The sequence below is a fragment of the Mustela putorius genome, unplaced genomic scaffold (assembly GCF_011764305.1).
Source record: "Mustela putorius furo isolate JIRA1106 unplaced genomic scaffold, ASM1176430v1.1 tig00003972_pilon_pilon_pilon, whole genome shotgun sequence".
NCBI lineage: Eukaryota > Metazoa > Chordata > Mammalia > Carnivora > Mustelidae > Mustela > Mustela putorius.
In genome coordinates, this window is record NW_025422115.1 from 5,033,071 (window position 1) to 5,054,545 (window position 21,475).

General features: G+C 47.4%; 1 protein-coding gene across 6 annotated transcripts in view; it reads right to left on the reverse strand.

Moving 5' to 3' along the window:
- Window positions 1-1,635: 1,635 nt before the first annotated feature.
- TTC23 (tetratricopeptide repeat domain 23) overlaps window positions 1,636-21,475 on the reverse strand; it is a 97,088-nt gene continuing 77,248 nt past the window's right edge. For 4 of the 6 annotated variants that reach the window (XM_004759813.3, XM_004759812.3, XM_004759814.3 and 1 more), the window contains exons 9-12: window positions 16,697-16,846; window positions 8,749-8,871; window positions 2,864-2,946; window positions 1,636-1,984 (exon numbers count right to left, since the gene is read on the reverse strand). In XM_004759813.3, coding sequence (XP_004759870.1) covers window positions 1,870-1,984; window positions 2,864-2,946; window positions 8,749-8,871; window positions 16,697-16,846 — 471 coding nt within the window. In that variant the 3' untranslated portion in view covers window positions 1,636-1,869. Of the gene's footprint in view, window positions 1,985-2,863; window positions 2,947-8,126; window positions 8,295-8,748; window positions 8,872-16,696; window positions 16,847-21,475 lie in introns of those variants that run through there. The other 2 variants (XM_004759811.3, XM_004759816.3) reach the window with 2 other exon arrangements.

The following is a 21,475-nucleotide window of genomic DNA, read 5'->3' on the forward strand; positions in this document are numbered from 1 at the left end:
TCACACAATGGACATTTATTTCTCCCAGTTCTGGGGGCCGGAAGTTGAAGATCAAGGTGCTGGTGGATTCGGTGCCTGGTTGGGGTTGTCTGTCCGCTTTGCCTGATGGTCATCTTGTGGGGTCTTAACGTGGTGGAGACAGTGATCGTGTCTCGTGTCCCTTTTGATCAGGGCACTAATCCCATCCATGGGGCTCTACTCTCACATATTCATCACCTCCCAGAAGCCCCCCATTTTCACACTGAGGGTTAGGGCATCATCAGGAATTTTGGACGTACACGTTCAGTCCTTGGCCAACTCCAGTGTGGTATATATTCAAAATGCCTAGTCCACCATCCACGTTGAAACCATGTCTTCAATCAGATGGGACACTTGGTGAGCCTCGTGACTTCATCCCACTGCAGGTCTGTCTGGGTGAGTGGGTACCAGTAGGAGTGGCTGGGGTGGGCAGCTGTCACAATTTCCAAAGGGGACTGGGGACCCTGCCTCTCTCTCTGCCCTGTCATAACCTTTTGGGTTTATTTCCCCCATCAATTCTTGAGGCAGCATCCTGCACAATTGGAACCAGAGTGGCTCTGGGTTTCCCACTGGGTGCTGGAGAGGATGGGGGTCTGGGCCACATCCCGCTGCCATCTTAGCCACTGGCCCAGCTGGGCCACGGTCCATGGGATGAGGGTGGGAAGGAGCAGGAGCAGCGCCGCCCACAGCCCATTCCCACCCACTGCGTACTCTGCCCTGTATCCAGCACTGGCTCTCATTGCTGACGGTGTGAAGGGAAGTGCTCAAAATTTCCCACTCTGATCTTCCATTCTCGAGTGGTGATGGCTTCCCCCAGCCCCCACAGGAGACTGAGGACCACTGTGGGACACGAGCGCTTGTCCCACTCCATCCTCCCCACCTCACATGTTGAACCCAGAGAAAGCCAGGGGAGCAGGGGGCCAAGGGCTGCACCGACTTGGAAAAAAAAAAAAAAAATCTCCAGAGGGCAGCCATGTTTCTTCTGCCCGGAGTAGAGACCAGGGAGTCAGTGGCCCTCCCCCGCAGCCTCTCCAGGCCAGCCTCACTCCTGCTCAGCTGCCCTCACTCCCTTACCCTGCCTCTCCTGACCTCTAGCCCATTTACCACCATTCACTCCCTGCCTCGCTTTACTGGGCTCTTTCCCTCTGTTACCAATCTCACCATTATGTTTAGTGCTGCGTGCATGTTGGGGGGGCAAGATCTGAGGGGACAGGGACATTGTGTCTTGGTTACTGTTGTGTCCCCAGCTCTCAACGGATGTTCAGCCCCGTTTGGTGAATGACTGCACAAGTAAAGAGAAGCTTCCTCCTGCCCCTCTCTAGGCTCCAAACAACTCTGAGGCAGGCTTCATTTTCAAAACATCAACCCCAGCACTTCCAAGATTCCTCTCATTAGCATTTTATTTTCAATCCCTATTATCTTCCTGTAAGAAGGGGGGCTTTTTCCAGAATGTTATTGCTCCAAATCTGACTCCAGGTCTAGGCCAGGGGCTCTCTATGCACAGGTGCCGTACCCTGTATTCACACACCAGAGGTTGTCAACTTGTGAAGAGAGGCTTTGCAGCCCCAGTAGGGCTGATGGGTAAAAAATTTTGTTGGCAAGAAAAACCAGTTGGGCGGTAAAAAAAGAAAAATTCTTTATAGAAGCACCAGATCACTCCCAAGGGTGTCCACAGTCAAAATGCGGCCCGCAGGAAATCCGCAATATCTGGGGCCTGCGGGAGCAAACAGCCCTGACAGTCTGTCCAATTCCATCTTCCTGCTGGAGAGGTTGAGAGGTCACCTCAGTGTCAGCGCCCAAGCGTGACCAAAGCTCTCTCTGCGGGGAGGGGAGTTGGGGGGGGCGGTGGTCTCAGTCGGCCATGTTGGGCCTGGCCTTCCCCAGCACAGTGTGCTGGGCCACGCCCGTGTAGAACGCTGGTTTGGCTTTTGGGGCCTGCCTGGACTTCACCGCCACCTCTGGGGTCCTGCAAAGGAGCAGAAAGTGAGGTGAGTGTGGTGTCCCTCAGACCTCCTCACGGTTCCCCCACCAGGCCCAGCCCTTGCCGCGGTGAAGGGGAGCCTCGCAGTTGCTGAGCTACAAGTCCTCAAGGGGCCTGGGGAGGGATGATAGAAGAGAATCCTGGCACGGGATTTTTTTTCTCCTGCTTTCTAATTCCTCACGACCACTGTCACTGTGCTGAGAGAATCAGCCCTTGGCTGGCTCAGTGAGCGGAACACAGGCGGAGAGTTTGGGACTGGAGGACTTGCTGGCTCAGGGCTAAAGGGGTCCCTGGCTCAGGGGGTCAGCCTGGAGACAGTGCCCCCTGCTGGATGCCTCCTCGTCTTCCATGCTCTCAGGATCTTTCCTTGGCAATCTGCCCACAGGCTCTGAGCCACCCAGGCTCTGTGAGGGTGCGGCCTGTTCCCTGCTCGCAGGCTGAGAAAGACTTGGAATCAGCCTTCATGGAGAAGTCAGAGGGCTTTCAGCGCGGCACCCCCTCCCTCAACCCTGACAGGCACCCTGAGAATGAAGGGAAGCCAAAGCAGGCCGCTAGCAGGCCAACCTACAGCACACTGCCTTTCTCTTCCAGCAGGAGAGAGGATGGGCAGGCGCTAATCTCCAGGAGGGAGAATCCTAGTATGTGTTTCTGACATGATTCAAGAGCTAATTTCTTCTTAGTATCTGGGCAAGGGAGCTATTTTACAGCTGGGTTTTCAAAGGAACCACGGGTCCTGCCCAGTTGGTGAGTTACGGGAAGTCAGTTAGTAAAACTTTCCACGGAAAGCTCTACAGACCCTTATAGAACCAGCTTCCTTTGAGATCAGAACGGCAAAGAAAACAGTGTAAGTGGAAACAAACTCACTTGGACAGGACGTCCACCGTCTGCTGGGTGGCCAGAGTCCTCTTGTCCTGCGCTCCGTACAAGAGGGTCTGAATCTGAAGACACTGCAGGACACCAAGTAGTAATCATGAGGTCATACAAGTGCCACTACGAGCGTTTTGCAGGAAAAACAAGTCTCTCTTGAATGGAATAAAGACCCATGCCTCACCTTCAATTTGGATCCTCTGAGGGATCTAGGAAACACATGTAAAGTTTTAACACTATTTCACAGAACTCCCTGGGACAAGCTGTATGCAAACTATGTTTATAATCATTTTAGAAAATAAGGTAACAGCATTGTTATTGGCTGGGGATGGCCTCTAGTTTGCATTTTAAAATGAGCCTTGGGGCGCCTGGGTGGCTCAGTGGGTTAAGCCCCTGCCTTCAGCTCAGGTGATGATCTCAGGGTCCTGGGATCAAGTCCCACATTGGGTTCTCTGCACAGTGGGGAGCCTGCCTCCCCCCACCCCGCTCACCTGCCTCTCTGCCTACTTGTGATCTCTGTCTGTCGAATAAATAAAGAAAAAATCTTTAAAAAAAATAAATAAAATGAGGCTTATAATAGCCTAGAAAAGTTTTTTAATGCTTTTGCTTGTTGTTGTTAAAAAATGCTTTATCTTACATGCGATTTTTATATTCATTACTATACAATAATTTCTTAGCAGTTAACTGTTCAGCCTATGTCTTTACCCAGGGCTAGCTCTGGCTTGACTTCTCCCCTCTCCATACTGGGTTGCCATTTGGTTGCCTGGACCAGGCAAGGGAAAACTCAAGGAAAGGATAAAGATGAAAGTTGTGCTCCCAAATGGCCAAAACCCAAAAATGGTTTTCATCCAGAGATAGAAAAATAGATCTATAGGACACAGAAGAGGATCCAACACTTGAGAGATGACAGAAGTGGCCCTGAAGGATCTAGGGGCAAGAACTGAACTGGAAAATAAGTGGAACTTCCGGATGAAAGCATCGAAGATTTATCTTTATCATCTTGAGGCATGGAAGTATTTCTTTCTTTTATTTTTTTTAAAGATTTTATTTATTTATTTGACAGACAGAGATCACAAGTAGGCAGAGAGGCAGGCAGAAAGAGAGAGAGAGAGAGAGAGAAGCAGGCTTCCTGCGGAGCAGAGAGCCCGATGCGGGGCTCAATCCCAAGGTCCTGAGATCATGACCCGAGCCGAAGGCAGCAGCCCAAACCACTGAGCCACCCAGGCGCCCCATGGAAGTATTTCTTAAACAAAACCCAGACAAACCAAAAGTAGAAGACTGATAAAATGTAACTGTATTAAAATTCAAAACATCTATGCACCAAAATTCACCTTAGGCAAAGCACAAAGAGGGAAAGGACAAAAGACAATGAGGGAAAATACTCGCACAATACTGAGAAGGGATTAGTATTAAGAACACACAAAGAATTCCTATAAGGTATAGGAAAAGCAACCTACCAATAGAAAATAATCAAGACATAAACATATCATTCAAACAAGTTGAAAACTAAGTGGCTAATAAACACACCTAAGCTCACTAGTATTCAGAAGCGCAAACTAAAACTTCAATGAGGTTGTCCCTTCATCTATTACATTGCAAAAGTCCTAGCCTGATCATGATAATACCAAGCTCTGTCAAAGGTATTAAGCAAGAAAAACTTTTTTAAAAATTGATTGTGGGTGTTGAAATTGGTATGACCACTTTTTAGAACAACTAGGCAATATTTAGTCATGGATAGGTAAATTGTGACATAGATGTACTGCATTCGTAAAGTATCATATAGATTTTTGATGTGCTTGTATGTGTCCACATGCAGATGAATCTCATGATCATAGACCAAAAAAAGCAAACTACAGATGAATGCATTATATATTGTATATTAATAGAATATATATTACGTATATCATTTATATGAAGCTTAAGAAACACGTGAAGCAAGGCCATAGTAAAATAATTAAGAAAACATGGGAATGATATCAAATTCAGGACAGTGGTCATCTGGAAGTGGGGTGGGGAAAGGGAAGAGTGGGGACTTCAACTGTAGGGTCATGTCTTATTGCTTTTGTTGAATTAATGAGCTCAAAGGTGTTTGTTACATTCTTCATGCTTTTCTGCATATCTGAAATATTTGATATTTTTAAAATATTAAATTGGTTTTTCTACATGGTAACAGCTTGAGTCAAAAAAAAGTGTGAGGGTTTGAGGACTTTGTACTGAAGACTGTTTATTCGTTCTGATCTGCCAACCGTTTTTAGGTCTTCGAGAAAATTCAAATGCAAGCAGCCAAAATGCTTTGTCTTTGTAAGATGTGGAAAATATCAAAACTGTCTGAATGTTTGGTTCAATCTGAGGAACTGAGAAAGTGGTTCTGGAATCTGAGAGCCAGGCTGTCTTCTGGAGGAAAGAAATATTATTAGACGAAGCTATGACAGGGTTCTCTTTTAAAATAACAGATCGTCATTCTGTTGGCTGAATTATGTAACACCAGGAATTAGCATCCTGGTTCTGTTATTCCATTTAGCAGATGATCCAAATTCTCCAAAATCCACCCCCTCCATCCAGCAAGCCCCAGCCATTCTGAATCTGCACTGGGGCCATGGCCAGGTCCGGCCTAGGCAACGTGCTGCTCACTCCACGGGGTTCAGCCAACACTGCTTTAATCCACAAATAAACTGTGAACTTGGGAAATGCAGGAACCTGAGAAAGTTCTGTACTGCTTTTGGGGATGGGTTTCATCGACACCCACGACACTTGATGGGAACACTTCCAGCCCTCCTCTCCTCCGTGGCTCCCCGCTGTTGGAAGCCTGGGGGCGTCTCCAAGCAGGGCCCCAGCAGAGACTGTGCTCAGGAAGGGATTGTAAGCAGGAAGCAAGCAAGCTTTCCCCTCCCTCTGGCTTGGCAGTAAGAGGCCTCCATCCAGGGCTAACATTTTTGCCAGAATGGACTTCATTTTCTCCTATGTGGCCAGAAATACCTTAACTCAGTGTAAAAGATCAGGTCTAATTTTAAACCCACCCGACTCCTCTGTTTACATATTTATGAGTGCCCCCGATGCAACTCATTTTGAGATGAGCGGATGTCAATATGCCTTGGTGCTAACTCGTTCACCGTGACATTAGAATTTTACTGACATTATAATAATTATTTGAGACAGTCTGAGGTCTCCATTTACCCTGCCTTAACAGATGGCCTCCAAAATCCAAAAGTCAGGAGGAATTTCCATCCTACCCCTTTGGTTCCCGAAGTTTCTCCCTGGCCCCTCATCCCTAGGGAAAGACATCCTACTAGCTAAATAGTCACAGATTCCTGGGAACAATGACATGGCAATTGACAGAGCTTAGACAAATTCTCACTGGTTTAACCTGCGACCTCCATTCTAGACCTCGGGTTCTGATCCTTTTTCCCGGGGAAAATGTTTGTAGAGAGACTAGAGGTAGGAGAGAGGGTCATAATCAATACTCAAGCCCAAGAGAGGTGAGCCCCCCCATCCCCATCCCTACTCCCTAGACCCCCGGTAGTCAAGACTCTTCTCTTCCTGGCATTAATAGATTTTTATAAAGGCTACTTATCCTCATTAAGAAGATCTGCTCCAAATTCTAGCTGAAGCGAGAAGAGATGTAAAGTGTTGCCAACTAAGAGAGGGAAATGGGTCCTCAGCCCCTGCCTAATCTCCTTTACAAGGACAGCTCCCACCGACACCAAACCAGATGCCACGTCAGGAAAGAATCATTCACCCATGAGCTGGAATAGTCTCCAAGAGCTACCTTTTTAGAAGAGTGAAATAACCCCTCTCCGACCCTTGCTAGAAAATATTTATATAACCACATATTTATCTAAGAAACGTAAATTCAATTTCTCAATGTTGTGCTCCCCTTAGCTAAATTTGTTTAAGCATTTTTGTGTGAAATAGGTGTTTCGATTCTTTTGTTAAAAAGATAGACATCGACAGAGACCGGGTCAATAGGTTGTTCACTAAACCTACTGGGAGCCACGCATTGTAAATACCCCTCTGAACTCAGACTATATGGAGCCCAAAGACACGGCTGGACGACAGGGCTCCAGGGATCCATCAGCTACCGAAACCTCCAGCAAGGGAGCTTCCTGGTGGGTGCAGCATGATAAACCTTCGCCCTCCGAAGCCAGGCAAGTTCAGTAGTTGCAAGAGTGATGTTGGCTAAGTGCTACTTCGCTTAGTCATTCCTGGTTGCCGAGGTCGTTTAGAAACAACCTTAAGCATTTGATGTGGAATTGAAAAAAAGTCTTTTTGAAGTGACTGAGTTTGGAGAGCTAGGTTCCTAAGGGGCCCCTGAGACAAAGCAGCTGGGATAGGAGCCATCGGTTGGTGTCTTCCTAGCTCTGGTCTACCTCTGGGCCCCGGAGCTCGTGCCCTTCCCAGTGTGGTTGCGGGGGGGTGGCTTGGCAGGGGCAGGTCTGGCATGGAGGTTAGCTGACTCAGTCTACTTGGGCTTCAGAAAACCCCAACAGCGAACTACCCTAACTCACAAAGAAGCCTATCTGGTTTGGGCCAGAATCTCTGTTTACCTATTTATGAGCGTCTCTGAAGCAACTCATTTGTTCTGACCGTCTGCAAGGCCATTCCTTTATTTCCCAGCAGAACTGGATTGCAGGGGTGCTTAGCCCTCCCTTCCTCCATCAACCTCCAGCCTTAAGTCCTAGAAGCTGCCTCACCCTTCTTATCAGGGAACGTCAGACAATGGAATCGCTGATGGGACATGTCCTCCTCACTAAGAGAGGCCACGCAGCAAGGCCATCAGCTGAAGAGCCAGCTGCAAGGCTTTGCCCCGCCTGGTAAGGGTCCATGCCAAGCCTGTCATGCTAACACATGTGTTTTGTCTTTATATGAAATGAAGAACAAAGCCAGGGAAAGGTACGTTTGTAAAGAACGACTCTCACGATATGAAGTCACTACTCCTCTTAACACGTTATCCGTCAAAGGAGATACTCCCTGCCTGTGGCGGAGAATTACCCAGAAACTCATGACCTGTGTCTCTGTGTTCATGTCAGTTCTCAAGGCTGGTATTAAGAAAAAAAAGATATCAGAACCCAAAACATGTGGAAGGGCGAAAGGTCTTCAAGGTTTAGAAAAACACAAATAGGCTTTCACGGACGAATCTTTACCAGGCAGGCAGAAGTGATTTACTCAAATGATGACCTTGGGAGAACCGAAAGGACAAACCGGAACACAATTCCCCAGCTGGCATTTTTCCTGCAGAAACAGGGGCACACCCGAGCCCTACCCGGGAACCAGCCTTGCCCTCACTGGGCCCGCATCATCCTCCGTGGCCGCTCGTTCCTGTGGCAGGTGTTTGCAGAGCTCCCGCCATCTGCCACCCTGTGTCCCCCTCAGTGACACAGCAGAGAGGGGCAGGCTGAAGGCCTTCATGAGGTGACATGTGAGTTGAGACCTGCAAGATGGGGGGGAGTCAGCCCTGTGAGGGGCTGTCGGGGGGTGGGGGTTCCCAGGAAGGAGGGCTGGGAAGTGTTTGAGGAAGGATACTGATTCCCCTTCTCTGTTCTTCTCTCCTTCTCGCTCTCTCTCTCTCTCAGGTACACACACACACACACGCACACATCATGCAAGCACACCCCCCTGCAGCTCCCTGACCTGGAGACCCACTAATTCTGAGCCCCACCTGCTGCACAGGTGGGCAGGAAGCCTCCCATGACACAAGGACAGCTAAAGTGGGACCAGGGGCCCCAGGAGCAGGGACGAGGGAGATGAGGAAGAAAGGGGGGGCCCATGGACTGCCACTCACACAGCTGCCGAGAGTGGACCCCATCCGCAAAGCTCTCCCTGAGTGTCCACTGAGTGCCCCCCTAGGAAGTGTTCACGGCATCCCTGTCTCCCTCACTCCTCACCTCCGAGCTGCCATGTGCCGTGGCTTCTACATCCTTATCGACATCCCTCGACTCCCCCACGACTTTGCTCCATCCCCTGGCCACTGTCTTGGAGCAAGCTACCATCATCTTTCTCCAGGACAGCTGCAACACAAATATTTGAGGACAAACACGTCAGCGGGACTCGCTAGCATGGGGGGTCCTGCTGCGCACCCACGTGTCAGGCAAGGCAGCCAGCTTTTTGTACAGAAGCCGGACTTGCCCGTTTCAGCGCCAGAGAGAGCAAGAGGTTGGACCCTCTTCAAGCTAACCCCCTTGGGCTGACTTTTCGGGGCTGGTTTCCCTCTTGATGTGGAGCTCAGCCGTGTCACCTGGGTCCTTCCTGAACCGGTGCGGTCACACCAGCCATTTCTTTTTTAAATATATTTTTAAAATATTTTATTTACTTATTTGTCATAGAGAGAGAGCAACAGGCAGAGGGAGAAGCAGGCTCCCCACTGAGCAAGAAGCCCAACGCGGGACTCGATCCCAGCACCCTAGGATCATGACCTGAGCCAGAGGCAGACGCTTCACCAACTGAGCCACCCAGGAGCCCCTCACATCAGCTACTCCTGACCATCACTCTTTCCACTTGTTTAAGGTCACGCTGAATTTCCATGGGAGAGTTTGCCTTTCCCTCTATCGCTGGCCATACACCCATAAACTCGGCATCTTCTAGTTGTCCCTCCTCTAGTGGGGCTCTGACAGTTCGCTAGAACCCCCAGTTCTGCGCCCTCCAGACTCCGAGGCCAGTTTAGGGACTTTGAAGACACTAAGCATCCCACAAGCAATAGTTCTCCTAACTGAGGTGCTTTCCACAGCAAACGTAGCCTTGAGTGGGGCTGTCCGTGTTTTCTAAGGGACAGCGACAGTGGAGGAGTGCTATGCGTGGACTGTCCTCATGGGGCCCCTTCCTGGCAGCTGGTGGACTTCTCTCATTCCCACCTAGCCTACAGCCTGCAAGGGAGGCTCCACCTTTCCCCCACATAAACCGGATGACCTTGATCTCTTCCACCATCGGCTCCCACGGTTATACCGCATCAACTGACTTACAAACAGCTTGGACAAAGGAGCGCTTGGAACGTCTTCCAGCATGCTTCTCAACCCAAGAACAGGATTTTTTTTTTTGGAACAGAATTTTTTTGATGTGAAATTCATGGCATGAACTTCCTCTCTTCCCAAAAAGGACTGGAGGGGACCTGCCGCAGCCCGGCGATGGGTTTAGTCAGTGACCGTTAGGAAAGTCAGGATCAAGGACAAATAAACAAGACCACACCTGAAAACAGTGTGGCTAACATGGGGCTGTGTGGGGACTCCAAAGGTGCTCTGGATTTCCTGGTATCCGGGGCAACCAGGAAAACACCACACAGGCTAATGGGAAAGTAAAACTCGGTGGTCTGCGGACGGAATGACAGCGCGTGAATTATGTATAAAAGACAGCTGTCAACCAGAAAGTTCTGGGTGCTTGGCCGGCTGGAGGAACGGCTGATCTAGGGTCTTAATCCATGACCACACAAGACCCTTCCAGGGATGGCTTTCTCATCTACAACCTACGAGTAAAAACCATTTTCCTCCACCTTTCTTCAATTGATTCATCATAGTGGGGCAGGGGTCACGTAACATCGCGTTATTCTTTTATGGAAATGTTTACTGTTGGGAGCTGTGAGGCGGTCAGGCCCCCTGATGAGGACAGTACTCACTAGGGGACTGGCTACCCCAACTCCACCCTGTCCCTGGGTCCAGGGTGAGTCCTGAGAGACTATTGACCTGGGAGACAATCTTTAGGAATGCTTTTTTTTTTTTCTAAAGATTTTATTTATTTGACAGAGATCACAAGTAGGCAGAGAGGCAGGCAGAGAGAGAGAGAGAGAGGAGGAAGCAGGCTCCCCGCTGAGCAGAGAGCCGGATGCGGGGCTCGATCCCAGGACCCTGGGATCACGACCCGAGCCGAAGGCAGACGCTTTAAACCACTGAGCCACCCAGGCGCCCCAGGAATGCTTTTTTTGCAGCTTTTCACCAGGGTGAAAATGATGGCAGTGACACCCATCCTTGAATCAAACCAGGGCTCTATGTTGCAAAAGCACTTAGAACTTTTGCTGTAGAAATTTCCATCTGGAGCCAACAGATTTCTCCCTTTGCACCCTGCAGGCAGATGCCTTTGAAAAACAGATCAATAATATGGTTTTCCTCTCGGTAATTTAATCCCACGGTCTGCTTTGTTTCTCTTGCCTTCCTGTTTTGTCCAGGCCCACAGGACCGTGCCCAGGGCCATTCAGCCCAGGAGGGCACATCTGGAAAAGCCAGTGTTCACTGGATTCCTGTTCCAGAGTTGACAATGTGGGGGATACAGCTGTTGTTGTGATAAAAAGGAGAGAAGCTCTCGGCCGGGAGGTTTAGAAACCTGCCGCCGGCTCCACAGAGCCCAGTGCCAAGTACGGCAACTGGGAAAGCCGGGCTCAGCAGCGGGCAGATGTGCAGGGCGTGTTTCACGTCTTGTGTCCGTGCCCCAACGTTCACAGCGTGGCCAGTCCTGTCCTCAGATGGGCATAAGCAGGGGAGGGGCAGTGAGGACTGCGTGGACCACAGCCCACGTGACCAACAGACACAAGTTTCAACCCTTTCTTCCTGCATTCTGGCAGATGGCCCGATAGCTTTAAAATGTCAAAGTCATGGTGTTCGGGACTGATGGTTAATGAGGCCAGACTGAAGGGAGAAAATGTCACTGACGTCCAGGGAAGCCTTCGGGAGCGATGAAGCCTGACAGTGTCTCGAGGCTGACCTGATCTTAAGCCCTGTGGGTGGGCATGGGGCCCAGAGCAGTGATCTCAACCTTCTCCCAGAAGCTAAAATGCAGATCCCTGGGGCCTGGGACCCCTGCCCCAGAGTCGGATTCAGAAAGTCACCCTCATGCAGGGCTTTAAGCCCCCATGCTTGGTGAACCTTACTTAAGATGAACCTGCCCATGTAAAACTCACTTGTTTCCAGGCAGCTCAGCCCCTTCCCTTGAAGACAGGGCTCCTAAGGTCTGACATACAGGGCTGTGAGGATGAGGAACGATGTACGAACCACTCTGGGCAGCAGCCAGCTTGGCCCTGAGTCTGAGGTTGGTCGTGGTACCTGCTCCGCCCCACCGGGGACAGCGGGGTCCTCATGAAGGTTCGTGTGGCTCCTACTCAAGTTTGCCAGCTCCCCCCACTCCTGGGGTCCCTCCCCGGCCCAGAGTTGAGTGACCAGGCTAAACCCTCAGAAGAGGAATCACAGCAGAGTCTCCCAAGGGCAGGCAGTGCCTCGGCCAGGAGAGCTCTGCCCTCTCCTCCTCCGGGGCTCTGTGGCCCCCTGGGCCCCGCTGGATCCTTTGCTCCTGAAAGCAACCTCCTCTCTGCCCTCCCTTCCGTCCATCCCCGGCACAATGTGGGGGAAAGGAAGTCTGGGCGTTGCTATTACTACCATTTCACAGAGGTTTCTTGTCTTCCTCAAGCCTCTTGCCTTTGATTCTTGGCCCATTCCAGTCCGTTCTCCACACGGTCCTCACTATAATTTCTCTCTCTTTTTTTTAAATCCAAAGTACAAATATAGACCTGTGGTGGCCTGCTTACAACTCCCTTCATGGCTCCTAGCTGCTTAAGGCAATGTTCAGAAAACTTCTTCTGCAAAGGGCCACACGGTAAATATTGCGGGTTTTTGTCTCTACATAGAGAGACAAAAATGGAGGCTTACTGTGTAGGCACGTACAGAACAAGAGGGGAAGCAAACTTCCTCGAGTTTGTTTTATCAGTGAAATTACAGGTAGGTGTTTTTGGAATCTAGTTTTACTCAGGAGAATAGGTTTCTTTTTTGGTACAGGTTAAGACTTCCTTAGTGAGGGCTCAGTTAATGTTCCCTATACTCCAACTGATTGACGATCACTTATAAAATGATGACAGGTTTTATGACTATCTGTAAACACCATTTTTAACTTGGCTTGTATCCTTAACTGTAATGAAATAAACACAGACAGTGCACTGGCCATTGTTTGGGACCCCTGCTTAAAGGATCACGTCTCAGCCCCTTAACCTACAAACATGGCTGCCGAGACTTGCCCCCATGTCTTTCCAAGACGATTTCCTGCCAGATGGTCGGCCCTAACTAGTTTTTGCTTTTTAAAGAGGCTTTACTCTCTCACCCCCGAACTTCTTCTTCACCCCATTTCCAACCTGGGAATTCCTGTCTCTGTTGGGCTACACTCTTTTTTAGGACTACTTATCTGTGGACACCTTCCCTAAGCCCCTTTCCTCCCACAGATCTCGGTGTGGACCTGGAGAACTTAGCACATGATACCACAGTTGGGGGTTTACAATCTGTAACTCCCTCATCGGCCTGGAACATTCTCAGGGAGGAAGCTACTGGATGCCTAGTGGACCCATTGCACGTGTTTCAACAACAGGGAGGGGCTCTCTCTGGGACCCTGTCTCAGGTTTTCTGACTATGGGACTGTTTCCTGCACCATCTCCACCCTGGGCCAGCCAGCCACCATGAGGGCGCCATGTTCTTACATCCTACCAAAGCCCTGGCCTCAGCTGATTGATCCAGGGTGAGCACTTCATGTCAGGTCTATAGCCCTTTCCTTAACATCTTTCAAGCTGTGACTGGGAAATGGTGCAGGGGTAGGAAGTAAAACTCTGGAGGGCTGGCAGCCATGATCTCCATCTTGAAGGCAGACGGCCATGACAACAGGTAGGAGTCTGGGACAGAGATAGCCTTGGAACATTCTCCTGAGGCTTAGCTATGTCCTACTTTGCTAATCATCTGCCTATTGGCCTTTCCCTGGAAACCATAAGACAAGAGATACCCCTTTATATCTGAGCTGGTTTGACTGTTTTCTGTCAGTGGTAATCCAAAGACTCCTTTTTCTGATCTTGACATTCTCCCCACCGGGTCACTGGTTCCCAGATGTTTTTTTAAGGATAGGAAGTCCTCATTCAATCAAAATCTTGCTGAGAGGCCCGAGGTGAACCAGGAGAAGTGCAGAATAGATCACCTCGCCTGTACCTCTTGGTGCCAAAGCCCCACTCTGCCAACTCCTGACCTTGCAGTCAAGGCTGAGACACTCAAGTCTTTGTAAAAAATTGAAGTAGAGGTATCGACTCTTCAACTTGTGATAGGGCTTAAATAAGTCAATATGTGTAAATCGTTCAGCACAGTTCAGGGGATATAACAATCAGTCAATAAGTATGAGCTCAGAAGTGGAAGATGGAGAAGCCCAGGGCAACTTCCATCTTAGCTTCCCTCCTCCGTCTTCCCTCAATAATGTCTTTGGCACATGTATAATGTTTAGATTATCTCAAATGATTAGTTTAACATATCTTCCTCCTCAGACTGGATCTCATGGAGACAAGAAGCATAATTGTCTTGATCATTGTTCTTCCCCAGGTCTGCTGAGCACAACTACTGGCGCACAGAAGGTGACTGATAACTACCATTGACAGTGTGATAATTGATATATGTATCATCTTGTTAAAAACTAGGCACCATGCATGTTACCAAATCTGATGCCTTCTGCCACAGATTCAGAAAAGTCCTAAGAAGAGAAGAAGGCTCAATGCATAGGGCAGCCCACTCAGAACTAAAGTTAATTCTTTTGGTTTGGTCAGTTATGTTACTTAGAGGTAACAGGATTTCCCCATTTTAACACTAATACATGTAATGAAAACACAACATGACAAAATTTATGAGACACATTTAAAGCAATAAAAGGAAAAGCCAGAGCCTAAAACATTTTCTTGGTAAAAATGAAAACAAATGAGTTCAATTCCCAATTCAAAAAGGAAAAACTCCAACAAAGGAAAACAAAATAAGTCATGAGAAAAGAATAAATAAAGATAAAATCAGAAATTAGTGAAACAGAATAGGAAGGCAATTGACCTATCGAGTTTGAAAAACTGACAAAATAGACAAACCACTAACTAACTCAGTCAATGGAAAAAGTGAGGAAATCCAAATAAAAAATGAAGAAATTATAATGAGAAGAGAACTATGAAAAAAGCAGAGATTTAAAAAACTCATGAAATTACAAATCTCCATGCAAATCATTCTGAAAATGATAGTGAAATAGATAAATGCAGTTCACTAAAATGACCTCATCGGAGATAGAAAGCTTCAACAGAGCAATTTTTTATACAGAAATAGAGAAGATTATCAAGAAATTCCCTGCCATTCAAAAATAGCACCAGGCCTAAAAAGTTTCACAAGGGGTACAAACCTTCAAAGACCAGATAGTTTTAGTATGTGCATAAATTCCTTCAGGCATAGAAAATAAAGGTAAATTTCCAAATTATTTTTATGAAGCAAATATAACTTTGTTACTTAAACAAATACCACTTACCAATACTGGTGCAAAAAATCCTAAAATAAATGTTAGTAAACAAATCAACATTACACTGAAAAAATAGTTCAATATGACTATGGGGATTTATTCCAGGAATACAAGGTTGGTTCAATATTATAATAAAATATACCATATTAAGTGATATAAAAAGAATCATATGATTATTTCCATTGATGCTGAAAAAGTCTTTGATAAAAATCTAGCACTTATTTCTAATAAAAAATATTCGTGAAAATAGAAATTGACAGATATTTCCTTATCATGATAACATATATAAACCTTAGTCCAAAGACAGCGTCTACTATATGAAGAATCATTAGAAATATTTCCACTAAGATCAGAACAAGAATGCCTATTACTTATTGTACTGGAGGTATGAGCCAATGCAATTAGACAAGAGAAATCAATTAGAGGCAAAAGAATTGGAAAACATAAAGTAAAAGTATTTGCAGATGATGTAATAGTACACCTGAAATACTTGAAAGAACTGATGCTCAAATTAACTCAAACAAGAAAAGAATTAAGCAAGATAGCAAAATAAAATGAACAGAGAGAAACCAACAGTTTGCATACACATATACACACACATACATATAATACTAGATAGAACTCCATTTATAACAGCATTATGATTAAGGAAGAGGAAATGTTTAGAAATCAGCCTAATAAGAAATGTACAGAATTTATACAGGGAACACTTTAAAATGTGCCTGAATGATCCATAAGTAGACATGAACAAATATAAAGACATCCCTTGTTCTCAGTCTTCCAGAAATTTATAAATAACATGATCCTCCAAAAAATACCACCAAACTTCTTATGGAGCTAGACAGGTTGATACTAAAATTCATGTGGAAAAATAAATATGCAAAAATGTTTAGAAAACCTGATACTCTAGGGAGATAAAAAACCCTGAGGGGAGTGGTGTTCTACCAGCTATTAAATCACGCTGTGAAATCTCTATAATTAAGACAATGAGGCACTGGAATTCGAATAAACAAAAAGACAAATGGAAGAGACCAGAAATGGAAGAGACCAGAAATCCAGAAATCCACTCTAGCATACACATAAGTGTAGTACATGATGAACGTGTTCTTTCAAATCACTGGAGAACAGGTGGGTTCTTTGACAAAGGGTGCTGGGCAACTGGGTATCCATTTGAAAAAAGATAGTATTAGATCCTTACCTCACACCTTCCACACAAACAAATCCCCGATTTAAAAAGCAACTAGAAGAACACACACAAGAATTCAAGAATTCCTCCATAAACTGACTCTACAAAAAGAGTACAATAAAATAAAAGACTGATGAATGGCCCTAGGCAAAAATTTGAAAATAACTGCATGCTATAATTAAAAAATCGCTGATAATTCATTTAACAACGTACGTGTATAAGAGGATGACTCTACTGTTTATCCAAGAAGTGTTGGCTTAGCTTGGCTGCAGAAGTGGTCATCTTACTTAAATGAGCCCCTGATAAAGTTTCACTTAAAAACAGAATGGTAGAGGGAGAGAAAGTTCGCCGTGGGGAGGGTTTCGCCAGGTTAGTATTGAGTCCAGCTTTACCTTCTTCAGTTTCCTGTGGGCCCCAGCGTGGTTCCCCTGGGCCAGGTCGGCCCCACCCAACAGCCTGTAGGTCTCGGCCACCTCGGGACTGAGATCGCCACACACTGCCACTTTGGCTTCTAGGGACTCTCTCAGGATCGAGGTTGCTTTCTGTGACAGGAACAAAGGTTAAAGTTTGGTTAGAAAGTTCAAAGGCTCATAAAGATCAACGCTCCTTAAGAAAAGGATGTAACTGGGGACAGCCGGGTGGCTCAGTCCGTTAAGAGTCTGACTCTTGGATTCGGCTCAGGGAATCGAGCCCGGCATTGGGCTCCACAGTCAGCATGAGTCTGCTGGGATGTTCTCTCCCTCTGCCCTTTCCCCCACCACTCACAGGCTCTCTCCCTCTCTCTCTCTCTCAAATAAATAAATAAATCTTTTTAAAAAAGAAAATGGGGGTGCCTGTGTGGCTCAGTCGGTTGGGTGGCTGCCTTCAGCTTCTGTCACAATCTCCGGGTCTGGGAACTGAGCCCCACACTGGGCTCTCGGCTCAGTGGGGAGTCGTTCTGCCTCTGCCTCTCCCCTGCCCATGCTCTCCCTCTCAAATGAGTAAATAAAAGAAAATGTTGTAACTGATGTGTATTTTCACTCTTCAGGGATTTGGGTTTGGGTTGTGTCCTTGAGCTGAGCCTACTTTCCCTAAACAGGACACAGGAAATGGCATATATGAGGCAGGGAGATATTAACCATGGAGAGAGAACGCACAATGGACACATGGAGAACAAAGCCACCCCAGGTATTACGGGAATTCATTTTAGCTGAGTAGTAAGAACAGAACTGCGCTGAGCAGTTTACATGCGTGAGCTCATTTAATTCTGTCTTTCAGATAAGTATTAATCCTCACTGAACAGAGAAGGAAACTAAGGCACAGAGCAGTCGAGAAACTTGCTCTGGATCAGACCGCTCCCCAGTGTTTGACCTGGGACCTGAATCTGGCCCATAATTTTAATCCTTTTCAGTTGCAGGCTCTTTTTCCTCTGCACACAGTGACATTCTTACGTAAGTGAAAATTAGAGTTTCCTGGCAATTCATGTACTTAAAAAACACCCAGAACATATTCCAGACATTTCTATTTCTCATAAGAAATACTTGAGGAAACCAAAAGCAAACATTCTAACATGGCAAAAAAAAAAAAATTGAATATATTTGACATTTTGTGTGCTTTATCAGATTTATTTACACCAACATCGAATAGAACACCTGCGTTGGTCAGAAACCAGGATCTTCTGATATTAATCTCTTCAGTCAGACCCCAAGACATACAGAGGGAGCCCTGCCTGTCCATTGCCCACATGTCTCCTGAAGTTCTTCCATGGTCTTGTACGTCCACAAAAGCATGATTATGGCTACGAGATACAAACACTGAATTTCAGAGCCAAATAAGGCTGGAACCAGTTAAAGAGCTTCCCCATACAGCCCTGAAGGCATCCTGATAAGCCTTCCACAGATAGAAAGAGCTGGCAAAGCTTTACTCAGTTTACAGGCAATAATACGAGTTAAGTGCTAGGAGCGGGGTGTGGGGTGTGAAATGGCCAAGGCACCGATAAGGCAGAAACAATTTCTTCACGGAAAGATGAAATCACCCTCGGAGGAGAGAAACTGTAAATTGTGACGTGTGTGACCCACCTTGGTGTGTGGGGAACTTGCCTGATGCTGAAGCCCATTAAGTCCCTTGTACGTCCCGTCCCCGCCCCACCCCCAGCATCTGTGAACGAGGATTTGGCAAGGTGTGGGTGTTGGGCTTGGCAGCTTTCCATGGAAATTGGTCGTCAGGTTTTGAGGAGCCAGTGATGGAAAGAAGAGCCAGACTCTTCTTGCTAAACGAGGTTTTCGATGCCATCTCTAGCCTGACGGGGGAATCTAGAGGTAGACGTGCATGAACTTGAATGGCCGGTTGGAGAGGGCAATGGAAGAGAGGTCACATGGGTGGGAACAGAGACAGCGTCCCTCTGTGAGAGGCAGAACAGCATAATGGAGAGGAATGAAGGAAAACTAGGACCTGTGTGGGCTGAGGAGAGGTTACATGGGAAACTGGGAGCCCAAGGGTGAGGTGGGAGAAGGGCAAGGCCCGCCAGCGGGCTCATCTGACTGCAGGGGGAAGAGTAGAGCAGGGGGGAGACGAGGCGGGGAGTCACGGACCAGGCTGGTGGTTGGTGGAGGGCCTTCATGCCAGGGTTTGGAGTCTGGATTTTCCTATGGGAAATAAGAAGCTGGAGAAGGTTCTTGAGCAGGAAAGCAGGAAAGAGTAGAAGGTGATCGAGCATGAAGCTAGAAGATAAGCCCACACATGTCTTAATCTGCGACAGAGTGACCTTCACTTACATTTTACCTTTAAAGGCATTTTCCTTCCCAAAGATCACCTTCCTGCTAGCACAGGGCTCTAGCCCATGTAGGGGCAGTGTCCACACCTTGGGTGGTCTGAGCACAGTCCCATGCTCATGCCTGGGACTGTCCTCAGGGCCCAACATTGTTGGCCACCCCCTGTGAGTACTCACAGGGAGAGGGCTGCGACCACATTGAGCACCGTGCAAGGCTGCCATGTCTGGTGGGGCAGGTTGTGTCCTGCACAAGGGCAGGAGAGCGAGGACAGTTGAAATCTAGCCTGTGTGTGCTCTCTAAGCAATGTGCTCTGGCATGAGCTGCAGCCACCCGAGGAAGAGGCAGCTTTTTCTATTCCTACCAGGGCACCAGAAGGGCTGGCAGGGGACTGAGCAAAAGAGCCAGTTTGCTAAAATCTCCCAAGGAAGCCGAGGGGAGCGAGGTACATCTTTAGTTCAATACCACTGATCTGGGTGACTAGGGCAAGGGCAGTGAAGTGTGGCGTCAGTGACAGACACCAGGGCAGGAAGCCAGACAAGAACGGGGGGCAGGAAGGGGGAGGGCAGATGCCTTGTGGCAGCCAGAGCAGTCAGGTGACCCAGAGCCAAGCCTTCACCCACCCAGCTGCTCATGGCTCCCCATCACCAGCAAAAGGGTCCCTACTCTTATGAAATCCAGTCCAGTCAGGGGATAGGTAGTACACGTCCACACATAACTTACTATTCTTATTATATTGTTATATTATTCCTATACCATGCCTTTCATATTTTTTTAATAATCATTTATTTTTGAGAGAGAGAGAGAGCATGAGTGGGAGGGGGAGAGGGAGAGAGAATCTCCGCGACTAGCACGGAGTCCTACAGGGGGCTAGATCTCACGACTCCAAGATCATGACTTGGCCTGAAACCAAGGGTCGGATGTTCAAGGGACTGTGCCAACGAAGCACCCCTTATCTTATTATTGTGTCAAAAGGATTCCATGATGAACAATAGTGGGAAAAATCTAATGAAGCCTGGGGAAAGGACTTAGGCCAGCGGATGAGCGCTCAGAATGGATCCGCACTCGCCAGACCAACGAAGAAGAGCTTTCCACGAGTTGGAAACAAGAGCTGGCCGCTCCTGGGAGTGAGGATTAAAAGGCCAATGTGGCCCGAAACTGAGCAGACTAAGGGATGGAATGGAACTAAGACCGGAAATGTCAGCGGAATCCAGATCGCGTTGAAGGTGTGGTGAAACGTACAGGATTCTGATTTATTTTAAGGGCACTGAGCAGCCACTGGAGTATTTTGCCAACGGGGGTTCGCTGATCAGATCTGTGTTTTGAAAAGGTCACCATCGCTTCCTTATTCAGAATGGATGAGTAAAAGGCAAGAGTGGAAAAGGCAGCTGGGGGACCAGAGTCTGTTCACGCGGTTCAGGCAGGAGGTGATGACTGGCGGAGGTGGACATGACAACCAGTACATTCTGGAGATAAAAATGACCGATGAGCTGGAAGCGGTAAGGCATGACGTGAGCAGACTTCCCCACCTCCCCTCTAGACTCCTGACCCACGTGCTCTCCATAGAACTTCTCCAGATATTCTAGAAGCTGAGGTCCCTGGAAGGTCCCTTTCTACTCAGTAAGGTGATCTAGAAAAATATGCAAACTCCCATTCGTTATGGCTACTGTGGTCCTACTTTGGCCTGATGAACATGGGTGCTTCTAGATTAAAAACCCATGTTCCTTAAGCTCCTGCCCATTGAGAGAAGGGTAGGGGGTTAACTCTACAGACCAGCAGAGGAAATACAAGCTTTTCATCTCAAGGATTTGCTTTGATAGATTCATTTGAAAAAAAATTATATATATATACATATCGATATGAAAAAAAAATATATATATACACACACACATGTACATACATACATATATATCTCAAGCCACAGCAAGCGGCTTTCTGGTAGCTGTTTGGCTCTGCATAGAATATGTTCCCAAGGGTTTAATTACCAGTGAATATAAACTCTGGGTCTTGTTCCATTTTTACAAGCCATAAAAAAGCATGCTTGTATGGTTCCATGGACTGTGGGCTGTAACTTCTGTGCTGTGTAGCTCTCATTAGGGATGTAAATTCCATCCATAACCCAAAATAAGGAGACAGGGATCAGCCCCATTAATGGTCACCCTCTATCCCAGCCAGAACCACAGGCTGTGAGAAGCAGGGTCTGCCCACTGGGTTTCCAAGGTTTCTAGTCTTTTAGGATCCTCTGTGGAGGCTGGGGGCCATGGGATCTATATTCTCAGGAATAGTTTTCATTTCCCAAGGCTAAGTATCTGGGAGGGGCCCAAGAGAGGCCTCCTGGGATTGTCTACCCCTGTCCCCATGGAGTCTGGCACATGCCTCGGACATAGTGAGCTTAACAGATGTTTGCAGCACGAAGGAGCGGCC